This window comes from Oncorhynchus keta, chromosome 10 (genome assembly GCF_023373465.1).
Source record: "Oncorhynchus keta strain PuntledgeMale-10-30-2019 chromosome 10, Oket_V2, whole genome shotgun sequence".
Classification (NCBI taxonomy): domain Eukaryota; kingdom Metazoa; phylum Chordata; class Actinopteri; order Salmoniformes; family Salmonidae; genus Oncorhynchus; species Oncorhynchus keta.
In genome coordinates, this window is record NC_068430.1 from 83,614,322 (window position 1) to 83,626,821 (window position 12,500).

General features: G+C 43.7%; 1 protein-coding gene across 1 annotated transcript in view; it reads left to right on the forward strand.

The window, feature by feature from the left end:
- The window catches only part of LOC127932596 (noelin-2-like), a 26,831-nt gene that overhangs the window by 13,743 nt on the left and 588 nt on the right, over positions 1-12,500 (forward strand). Inside the window, exon 4 of the mRNA XM_052528600.1 lies at positions 12,356-12,500. This exon is cut by the window's right edge and continues 75 nt beyond it. Within this exon, the coding sequence (XP_052384560.1) occupies positions 12,356-12,500 (145 nt within the window). The remainder of the gene's footprint in view (positions 1-12,355) is intronic.

The following is a 12,500-nucleotide window of genomic DNA, read 5'->3' on the forward strand; positions in this document are numbered from 1 at the left end:
CCGTGACATAGACCTCCGGAACTGGTGTAACGGAATGAGCAGCTGCACCGCAGGGTTCCGTGACATAGACCTCCTGAACTGGTGTAACGGAATGAGCAGCTGCACCGCAGGGTTCTGTGACATAGACCTCCTGAACTGGTGTAACAGAATGAGCAGCGGCACCGCAGGGTTCTGTGACATAGACCTCCTGAACTGGTGTAACGGAATGAGCAGCTGCACCGCAGGGTTCTGTGACATAGACCTCCTGAACTGGTGTAACGGAATGAGCAGCTGCACTTCCGTGACATAGACCTGGGTGTAACGGAATGAGCAGCTGCACCGCAGGGTTCCGTGACATAGACCTCCTGAACTGGTGTAACGGAATGAGCAGCTGCACCGCAGGGTTCTGTGACATAGACCTCCTGAACTGGTGTAACGGAATGAGCAGCTGCACCGCAGGGTTCTGTGACATAGACCTCCTGAACTGGTGTAACGGAATGAGCAGCTGCACCGCAGGGTTCTGTGACATAGACCTCCTGAACTGGTGTAACGGAATGAGCAGCTGCACCGCAGGGTTCCGTGACATCAACACCCCCTGGGTTGCTGCTGTGGTTGCCGCTCCTCCTTTCTGCGTTCTGATTGGTTCATGTTCGGGGTTAAAAACATAATCCTAATGAGTGGAACACACGACCATCGGAGCTCACGCCTATCCACCATCCCCGTCCACAACGCTCTAGCAAAACCCAGGCCTACAAAACCCAGGCCTACAAAACCCAGGCCTACAAAACCCAGGCCTACAAAACCCAGGCCTACAAAACCCAGGCCTACAAAACCCAGGCCTACAAAACCCAGGCCTACAAAACCCAGGCCTACAAAACCCAGGCCTACAAAACCCAGGCCTGCTCGGTAATAACGCTCACCGTTGGCTGTTTTATAAAAACATTTTTACATGTGTCATTTAGCTGACGCTCTTATCCAGAGCGACTTATAATAGTGAGTGGATACATTTTCGTACTGGTCCCCACGTGGGAATCAAACCCACAACCCTGGTGAAGCAAGCGCCAACTGAAGCATCTCCCAACGTCCTGGGTACATGAACGTACGTCAAACTTGGAAGTGAATCTTGAGCCACCTGGCTGCACACACACAGGCTAACACACACACACGCTAACACACACACACAAACACACACCACCCCTGTTCTCCTCAGCGACAAAAACACTGCTTTCACATAAACCCCTCCCTCTCTCTCCTCCCCCTCTCTCTCTCCCATCTCACTCCCCCATCCCCCATCCCTCTCTTCAAGCTCTCTCCCATCCCTCTCTCCCATCTTACCCTCATGGGATGTGTGTGTGCGCGCTCTGCGTGTGTGTGTCTGTGTGCGTTTATGTGTTTGTGTGTCTTATCGACCCCTTTGGTGGTCTGACAGTCCTAAAGTTACCCCACTGCCCACAGACACAGAACTGAATATTTATATCATGGAATAAAGCTTATCAATATGCAAAGACTAACCTGAGGGAGTGAAAGAGAGACAGAGAGAGAGAGAGAGAGAGAGAGAGAGAGAGAGAGAGAGAGAGAGAGAGAGAGAGAAGACTAACCTGAGGGAATGAAAGAGAGACAGAGAGAGAGAGAGAGAGAGAGAGAGAGAGAGAGAGAGAGAGAGAGAGAGAGAGAGAGAGAGAGAGAGAGAGAGAGAGAGACAGACAGACAGAGAGAGAGACAGAGAGAGAGAGAGAGAGAGAGAGAGAGAGAGAGAGAGAGAGAGAGAGAGAGAGAGAGAGAGAGTGAGAGAGAGCCCAGCAAACCAAAATTGGTTCTGTGAAAGTTCCCAGAACATTTGTTAGGTTGCTCATAACACAAAAACTGTCTGGTGATGATTATAGAATGTTTGTATAAAACGTTCACCTGACCCAAAACACACTTGCAGAATTATCCGCATAACTGGACAGTTTTTGTGTTTTGCAAAGATTTTTTTGTGATATCCCCACAATGTTCCCACCAGAATGTTCCTACAACCTAATAAAACATTCAGGTAACCATTAAAGAACAGATGAAATGTGTTCTGGGAACATTATTGTAAACATCAGGTGAACGTTTTTTTTGCACCCTGAAAGAAACATTGTAAAATCATCCGCACAACAGGAATGTTTTTGTGTTTTGGGAACATATGTTTTGTCATGTCCCCAACAATGTTCTGACCAGACTGTGTTCCCACAACCAAATGAAACATTATGGGAACCTTTAAAGAACAGATGAAATGTCTTATAGGGACGTTCTTGTATCATCAGGAAAATGATCTATTCACGTTTTATACAAACATTCCATAATCATCTCCACGAATGGACAATATTTGTGTTATGAGAACATTCTCAGAACCAAATGTTGGTTTGCTGGGGAAAACGTTACAGGTACATTGTGTTATTACACTACCTGGAAACCCAATGAGAACATTCACAGAACCAAATGTTGGTTTGCTGGGGAAAACGTTACAGGTACATTGTGTTATTACACTACCTGGAAACCCAATGAGAACATTCACAGAACCAAATGTTGGTTTGCTGGGGAAAACGTTACAGGTACATTGTGTTATTACACTACCTGGAAACCCAATGAGAACATTCACAGAACCAAATGTTGGTTTGCTGGGGAAAACGTTACTGGTACATTGTGTTATTACACTACCTGGAAACCCAATGAGTACATGGTGGTTGTGACAGAGGTTGTGAAACCGAGGCAGAAGTCCAAACACGTTTATTTCCTTTCCACCTCAGCCCCTCGCGCGTAGCCACTTTCCCTTGGGGGAATCCCCATGGAAACAGAATGCAATTTGATTGTCATCTCAGGTTGGAGGTCCAGTTCACGTTAACCCATCGGCCCGATGGATTTAGCGAGTAAAGAACTATGATCACTTGTGCAAACTGTAGTCACGTGTCACATGTCACGTGTCATTTACTGCGGTGGCCGCAGTGTCATATTTAATCAACAAAAGCTGCCTTATCGGCTTCGTCTCGTTGTGAGGACCCTATAAAACGTAGCGAGCTTCATAAACATATTTTTGGGGAATTGTGAAATATATTGGAATAAATGACCAAACTATAAAACTAGCTAGCTTGCTCTGGGTAACTGTAGCTAACTGTCTACCTAACATGAGTGCTATTTAGCTATGCTAGCTTGCTCTGGGTAACTGTAGCTAACTGTCTACCTAACATGAGTGCTATTTAGCTATGCTAGCTTGCTCTGGGTAACTGTAGCTAACTGTCTACCTAACATGAGTGCTATTTAGCTATGCTAGCTTGCTCTGGGTAACTGTAGCTAACTGTCTACCTAACATGAGTGCTATTTAGCTATGCTAGCTTGCTCTGGGTAACTGTAGCTAACTGTCTACCTAACATGAGTGCTATTTAGCTATGCTAGCTTGCTCTGGGTAACTGTAGCTAACTGTCTACCTAACATGAGTGCTATTTAGCTATGCTAGCTTGCTCTGGGTAACTGTAGCTAACTGTCTACCTAACATGAGTGCTATTTAGGTATGCTAGCTTGCTCTGGGTACATTCATAGCTTTAGGTTGGTTGTTTTTAAACTCAATTTCAAGATTTCCAACAAGGATGTTGCCTCTCCAATCATCACTCTCCCTTTGATTTGATTTGAGAAGGCAAATGGGATGGAGAGTGTGGTAGAGCAGCCTGGTCTCATAGACTAGACGTAACATAGTGAATGTAAATCCGGAACACTCAAATTAGTATGACATGTTACATTTGGTATGGTTACATGAGACAGATGGTTACGTTAAAGGAAAATTCCACCCCAAAACAATATTTAGGTATTTGTTTATTTCAAAATCTGTATGATGATGCATTAAACATCATATGATGCAAAATTCATCATCCGGGGATGATTTCTGTATTTTGAAAGTATACATATCTTGAAAACTTGATTGCTGACAAGAAAGATGTTTTGGGATTATGTCAACAATAGACTAATGAAACAAATACTAAAAGGTAGTTTTGTGGTGTAATTTTCCTTTAAGGCAAAATAGAAGGTAGGGTCATTGGTCAAGGTGAATGGGTTGACGTTTAACTCAAAATAGAAAGTAGGGTCATTGGTCAAGGTGAATGGGTTGACGTTTAACTCAAAATAGAAGGTAGGGTCATTGGTCAAGGTGAATGGGTTGACGTTTAACTCAACATAGAAGGTAGGGTCATTGGTCAAGGTGAATGGGTTGACGTTTAACTCAAAATAGAAGGTAGGGTCATTGGTCAAGGTGAATGGGTTGACGTTTAACTCAAAATAGAAGGTAGGGTCATTGGTCAAGGTGAATGGGTTGACGTTTAACTCAAAATAGAAGGTAGGGTCATTGGTCAAGGTGAATGGGTTGACGTTTAACTCAAAATAGAAAGTAGGGTCATTGGTCAAGGTGAATGGGTTGACGTTTAACTCAAAATAGAAGGTAGGGTCATTGGTCAAGGTGAATGGGTTGACGTTTAACTCAAAATAGAAAGTAGGGTCATTGGTCAAGGTGAATGGGTTGACGTTTAACTCAATCGTCTAGCAACCCAGAGCTTGTGAGTTTGAATCTCATGAGAGACAACTTTAGCATTTTAGATAATTAGCAACTTTTCAACTACGAGCAACTACTTAGCATGTTAGCTAATCTGTCCCAACCTTAACCATTTTAGCTAACCCTTCCCATAACCCTAACCTTAACCCTTTAGCTAACCCTTCCCCTAACCCTTCCCCTAACCCTAACCTTAACCCTTTAGCTAACCCTTCCCCTAACCCTTCCCCTAACCCTAACCCTTTTAGCTAACCCTTCCCCTTCCCCTAACCCTTCCCCTAACTCTAACCCTTCCCCTAACCCTTCCCCCTAACCCTTCCCCTAACCCTAACCTTAACCCTTTAACCTAACACCTACTTTTAACCCTAACCTTAACCCTAACCCCTAGCCTAGCTAACATTAGCCAGCTAGCTAACTTTAGCCACCAAGCCACCTAGCTAGAATACATAATATATCAGACATTTTGCTAATTCGTAACATATTGTATGTTTAGCAAATTCATAACATATAATACGAATTGTCCTTCGTAACATCCACAAACTAATACATACCATACGAAACGTAACATATCATACTAAATAGAATGATTTGGATTTACGTACAGAATAATACTAAATGCTCTGAGAACAGGTTGGGGAGAGAGAGAAAGGGGAAGGAAGAGGAGGGAGAAGAGATGGAAGATTGAGAGGGCTGGAGTGAAAGTCAGAGAGAAAGAGAGATCTAATGCTTTTCAATGTTTTTGCTGAGGAGAACTGAAGGGCAGACAGAGAGCAAGAGAGAGCAAGAGAGAAAGGGAGAGAGAGAGGGAGAGATGGATTTAGGAGAGGCAGCATTAGAGTGATAAAGAGGGTGAGAAATTAGAGCGAGTAGGAAAGAAGAGAGGGTTGGAGAGATAGTTGAAGGAGAGAAGATAGCAGGAGAGGGATTATCCACCAAACGCTCTTTTACTGACAGCAGGGTTTGGCCTTTAACTGTGTGTGTGTGTGTGTGTGTGTGTGTGTGTGTGTGTGTGTGTGTGTGTGTGTGTGTGTGTGTGTGTGTGTGTGTGTGTGTGTGTGTGTGTGTGTGTGTGTGTGTGTGTGTGTGTGTGTGTGTGTGTGTGTGTGTGAATGATTTACTGTTCTCCTGGGGTGATGATATCTTCATCTAATGTTTCATCTAAGTAATTATCTCTCCCATCCCTCTTTTTCTCATCCCTCTTTCTCTCTCTCATCCCTCTTCCTCTCTCTCATCCCTCTTTCTCTCTTTCCATCCCTCTTTCTCTCTCTCATCCCTCTTTCTCTCTCTCCATCCCTCTTTCTTTCTTATCCCTCCTCTCTCTCATCCCTCTTTCTCTCTCTCATCCCTCTTTCTTTCTTTCCATCCCTCTTTCTCTCTCTCATCCCTCTTTCTCTCTCCATCCCTCTTTCTTTCTCATCCCTCCTCTCTCTCATCCCTCTTTCTCTCTCTCCACCCCTCTTTCTCTATCTCCATGCCTTTTTCTCTCTCTCCAACCCTCTTTCTCTTTCTCTCTCTTCATCCCTCTCTCTCCAACCCTCTCTCTCTCTATCCCTCTTTCTCTCTCTCCAACCCTCTTTCTCTTTATCTCTCTTCATCCCTCTCTCTCCAACCCTCTTTCTCTCTCTCCAACCCTCTTTCTCTTTCTCTCTCTTCATCCCTCTCTCTCAACCCTCTCTCTCTATCTGTCTTTCTCTCTCTCCAACCCCCTCTCTCTCTCTCTATCCCTCTTTCTCTCTCTCCATCCCTCTCTCTCCAACCCTCTCTCTCTCCAACCCTCTTTCTCTTTATCTCTCTTCATCCCTCTCTCTCCAACCCTCTTTCTCTCTCTCCAACCCTCTTTCTCTTTCTCTCTCTTCATCCCTCTCTCTCAACCCTCTCTCTCTATCTGTCTTTCTCTCTCTCCAACCCCCTCTCTCTCTCTCTATCCCTCTTTCTCTCTCTCCATCCCTCTCTCTCCAACCCTCTCTCTCTCCAACCCTCTTTCTCTTTCTCTCTCTTCATCCCTCTCTCTCTCTCCCTCTCCCTCTCTCTCTCTCTCTCTCTCTCTCTCTCTCTCTCTCTCTCTCTCTCTCTCTCTCTCTCTCTCTCTCTCTCAACCATCTCTCTCTATCTGTCTTTCTCTCCAACCCTCTCTCTCTCCAACCCTCTTTCTCTTTCTCTCTCTTCATCCCTCTCTCTCCAACCCTCTCTCTCTCCAACCCTCCCTCTCTCTCTCTCTCTCTCTCTCTCTCTCTCTCTCTCTCTCTCTCTCTCTCTCTCTCTCTCTCTCTCTCTCTCTCTCTCTCTCTCTCTCTCTCTCTCTCTCTCCTCTCTCTCTTCATCCCTCTCTCTCCAACCCTCTCTCTCTCCAACCCTCTCTCTCTCTCTCTCTCTCTCTCTCTCTCTCTCTCTCTCTCTCTCTCTCTCTCTCTCTCTCTCTCTCTCTCTCTATCCCTCTTTCTCTTTCTCTCTCTTCATCCCTCTCTCTCCAACCCTCTTTCTCTCTCTCCAACCCTCTTTCTATTTCTCTCTCTTCATCCCTCTCTCTCCAACCCTCTCTCTCTGTATCCCTCTTTCTCTCTCTCCAACCCTCTCTCTCTCCCCAACCCCTCTCTCTCTCTCTCTATCCCTCTTTCTCTTTCTCTCTCTTCATCCCTCTCTCTCCCACCCTCTCTCTCTCTCTCTCTCTCTCTATCCCTCTTTCTCTTTCTCTCTCTTCATCCCTCTCTCTCCAACCCTCTCTCTCTCTCCAACCCTCTTTCTCTTTCTCTCTCTTCATCCCTCTCTCTCCAACCCTCTTTCTCTCGCTCCAACCCTCTTTCTCTTTCTCTCTCTTCATCCCTCTCTCTCCAACCCTCTCTCTCTCTCTCCAACCCTCTTTCTCTCTCTCCAACACTCTTTCTCTTTCTCTCTCTTCATCCCTCTCTCTCCAACCCTCTCTCTCTCTCTATCCCTCTTTCTCTCTCCATTTCAGTGGTGATTTTAGCATGTATATCTTGGTGAATAAATAAATAATGTTAGATGCATGCCAGCAAAGCCACTACTCTACACAACACTAAACAATACATTCATTGCACTATAATGGTGACAAACAGTGCCCATAAACTGTTAGGGCCGACATTAAGCTGTCAGGAGAGCTTTCTTTTCAGCACCATGTCGTGAATCTGCTACGCCTGCTTGGTTTAATAAAGGTTAAATAAAATAATTAAATAAATAAATACAAATATCAGCGGAGCCTCGTCTGGAAGCGAAACAGTTCATTCAGCCTCATTTACTGCCTTTAAAAAAACATGATATGGCTGACTTGCTAAAGCAAATGTGGTTTCTACTGACAATTGAGATGTACAAACTATGGCATAAGGGATAAGCGGATAAGAGGCCATCCGTAGTTTAAATGAAGACATTAATGAGCGTGCTAGGACGGACGTAGTCAATATAACTCTTTGTTCGGCTCTTTTGAAATGCACAGCGACAGAATTCAGAACACGGGCCGTTCGAACAGTGTTCTCCCTGTACACCAAGTCAGAACAGTGTTCTCCCTGTACACCAAGTCAGAACAGTGTTCTCCCTGTACACCAAGTCAGAACCGTGGGATAAATAAAGGGGGCATATAAGCAGACAGTGAAAGCTCTTACAACATTCAACGATTACATTTCTCTAAAACAGGCTATAGGCTACAAGTGCACCACCAACTCAGAACAGTAGGCTAAATGATGAGGGGGAAAGGGACCACATTTTTAGGATGGGCTACTAACAGCTTACACTTATTATTATTTTTTAGGTACATATCTCCCTTGCATATTACATCATTTTTGGACTCAACTTGTTTCTATTTATTTATTTTTTATTTAATCTTTATTTAACTGGGCAAGTCAGTTAAGAACAAATTCTTATTTACAATGACGGCCTACCAAAAGGCAAAAGGCCTCCTGCGGGGACAGGGGCCTGGGATTAAAAATAAATACAATATAAATTTAGGACAAAACACTCATCATGATAAGAGATACAACACTACATAAAGAGAGACCGAAGACAACAACATAGCAAGGCAGCAACACATGACAACACAGCATGGTAGCAACACAACATGACAACAACATGGTAGCAATGCAACATGGTAGCAGCACAAACCATGGTACAAACATTATTGGGTACAGACAACAGCACAAAGGGCAAGAAGGTAGAGACAACAATACAACAAGCAAAGCAGCCACAACTGTCAGTCCATGATTGAGTCTTTGAATGAAGAGATGGAGATAAAACTGTCCAGTTTGAGTGTTTGTTTCAGCTCGTTCCAGTCGCTAGCTGCAGCGAACTGAAAAGAAGAGCGACCCAGGGGTGTGTGTGTGCTCTGGGGACCTTTAACAGAATGTGACTGGCAGAATGGGTGTTGTATGTGGAGGATGAGGGCTGCAGTAGATATCTCAGATAGAGGGGAGTGAGGCCTAAGAGGGTTTTATAAATAAGCATCAACCAGTGGGTCTTGAGACGGGAACACAGAGATTACCAGTTTACAGAGGAGTATAGAGTGCGGTGGTGTGTCCTATAAGGAGCATTGGTGGCAAATCTGATGGCCAAATGGTAAAGAACATCTAGCCACTCGAGAGCACCCTTACCTGCCGATCTATAAATTATTTTGTATTTTTTGTATTTTTTAATTTAACCTTTATTTAACCAAGTGGCCAGTTGAGAACAAGTTCTCATTTACAACTGCGACCTGGCCAAGATAGAGCAAAGCAGTGCGACACAAACAACAACACAGAGTTACACATGAGATAAACAAACGTACAGTCAATAACACAATAGAAAAGTCTATATACAGTGAGTGCAAATATAGTCTGATTGGGGAGGTAAAGGCAATAAATAGGCCATAGTGGTGAAATAATTACAATTAAGCAATTAAACACTGGAGTGAAAGATGTGCAGAAGATGAATGTGCAAGTAGAGATAATAGGGTGCAAAGGAGCAGAAAACAAACAATATGGGGATGAGGTAGTTGGATGGGCTATTTACAGATGGGCTATGTACAGGTGCAATGATCGGTAAGCTGTTCTGACAGCCGAGGCTTAAAGTTAGTGAGGGAGATATAAGCTTTAGTGATTTTTGCAATTCGTTCCAGTCATTGGCAGCAGAGAACTGAGAGAAAAGGCGGCCAAAGGAGGAGTTGGCTTTGGAGGTGACCAGTGAAATATACCTGCTGGAGCGTGTGTTACGGGTGAGTGTTGCTATGGTGACCAGAGAGCTGAGATAAGGCGGGGCTTTACCTAGCATAGACTTATAGATGATCTGGAGCCAGTGGGTTTGGCGACGAATAAGAAGCTATGGCCAGCCAAACAGAGCATACAGGTCGTAGTGAACAAAACGGATGGCACTGTGATAGACTGCATCCAATTTGCTGAGTAGAGTGTTGGAGGCTATTTTGCAAATGACATCGCTGAAGTCAAGGATCGGTAGGATAGTCAGTCTTACGAGGGTATGTTTGGCAGCATGAGTGAAGGATGCTTTGTTTTGCGAAATAGGAAGCTGATTCTAGATTTAGTTTGGATTTGAGATGCTTAAAGTGAGTCTGGAAGGAGAGTTTACAGTCTGTCTAGGCACCTAGGTATTTGTAGTGTCATGAAGTTACCCTCTTTGGGTACAGCGAGCACCATCCCCCTCTCCCTCTCTCTACTCTTTAACCTGTTGGGTGTAGGGGGCAGTATTTTGATATTTTGATGTCTGGATGAAAAATGTACCCAAATTAAACTGCCTATTTCTCAGGCCCAGAAGCTAGAATAGGCATATAATTGTCAGATTATGATAGAAAACACTCTAAAGTTTCTAAAACTGTCAAAATATTCTCTGTGAGTAGAACAGAACTGATATTGCAGGTGAAAACTTGAGGAAAATCCAACTAGGAAGTGCCTCTTATTTTGAAAGCTCCCTGTTCCACTGCATGCCTTCCCTCCATTTAAAGGGATATCAACCAGATTCCTTTCCCTATGGCTTCCACATGGTGTGAACAGTCTTTAGACATAGTTTCAGCCTTTTATTCTGAAATATGAGCGAGAACGATCACATCGCGTCAGTGGAAGGCTGGGTGCCAGCAGAGTTTTGCAATGCGCAACAGCTTGGAGGAGACATTTTCTCTCTCTCTCCTATTGAAAAAGCTAAGATCCGGTTGAAATATTATCGATTATTTATTGTAAAAACAACCTGAAGATTGATTATAAAAAACGTTTGACATGTTTCTACGAACTTTACGGATACTATTTGGAATTTTCGTTGAATTTTCGTCTGCCCCGCACGAGCCTGTGCATTTCTGAACAAAACGTGCCAACCAAATGGAGGTATTTTGGATATAAAAATAATCTTTATGGAACAAAAGGAACATTTATTGTGTAACTGGGTTGTCTCGTGAGTGCAAACATCCGAAGATCATCAAAGGTAAACAATTCATTTTATTGCTTTTCTGACTTTCGTGACCAATCTACTTTGCTGCTAGCTGTTTGTAATGTTTTGTCTGCTGAGAGAGATGTCCTCACATAAACGCTTGGTATGCTTTCGCTGTAAAGCTTTTTTGAAATCTGCCACACCAGGTGGATTAACAACAAGCTAAGCTGTGTTTTGCTATATTGCACTTGTGATTTCTGGAAAATTTGATATTTTTAGTAATTTAATTTGAATTTGGCGCTCTGCAATTCAGCGGATGTTGACGAAGATGATCCCGCTAACAGGATGGGTGCATCAAGATGTTAAACCAGGTTCTGTTAGACTGGTCATGAATTCCTGGAGGAGATCCTCTACTCATGGCCAGAGTATAGAGAGAGAGTTTTCATAGAGAGAACAAAGGAATTTCGTCCTCCACACAGAACTTGAGGTCCGAAACAATATTCATGTTCTGGAGAATGTATAAATGATTGGTTAAGTAACGAGCTACGAACTGGTCCGTTTGGTACAAAGTTATGAGGCTTACATCTAATTGTTGTATAAAATGAATGAGTAAGGATGAAATTATTTGTGAAATCATTTAATGTGATTTTAGATGTTTAATGAAGGAAACTCCAATTCCCTTTGGAGTTGAACTAAATCAGAGGACCGGCCCTTGAGCCCAGACAGGACCCGGCGTCATGGGACAGCCATTTCTACGTTCTGAATAAAAACCCCACCTGGGTTTTCCCACTTCAGACCGAGCTAACCTCAATTACGAGAGGGCTAAGGGTTGAGATCAGACCATACATTTCACTTGCTGGATTCTTAACCACGTGGTTAAACTCTTAGATTATTGATACCGGCAGAATAAGAACAAGTCTTTTATACTAATTACTAGTCTGCAGCTAGGAATTATGTACCTGTGAATGCGAGGACCGACAACTGCCGAAACATCTATTCTATAACGACATGAATGAATGTTACTCTGAACTATCTATTCTAACCACGGCAGAGAGAAAGAGGGCAGACAAACTCTCCAACAGAAACAAACTTTTCAACAGAGATCCTGGCGACACACTGAACTTAAATATATTGATTGATTGCAATTATTCCCGAATGTAGTGAGTGTTCATGTGCAAAGGATTAGCATTTCAATTGTTATAATGATCAACTTTGTAGTGTCTCATCTCAGTCGACCCCCACTTCCCTTTTGTCCACCAAGCCGCCATGCCGGTTTAGCCCACTAGGGCTCATTCCCCATATCTTTTCCTTGTAACCATATCTACTGTTTGTTTTGCATTTCTGTGAATGACTTATTTAGTAAATAAAGGATTTAAGACAATTGATGTATGGATGACTCATAGTGAAGGTTGGTGCAGATAACCAACTCCTTCTCATCTCCTCTCCTTCTGATCCTCCTCCCTCCTTTAGGAGTTGAAGGGTCAGATGTCTCAGCTGCGCCCCCTGTTGTCGGTGATTGACCAGTACAGGTTAGACCTCCAGACCCTGGCCGTGCTCCGAGCGGAGGTCCTTAACCTGTCAATCATCCTGACAGCCATTCAGGAGGAGGTGGGGG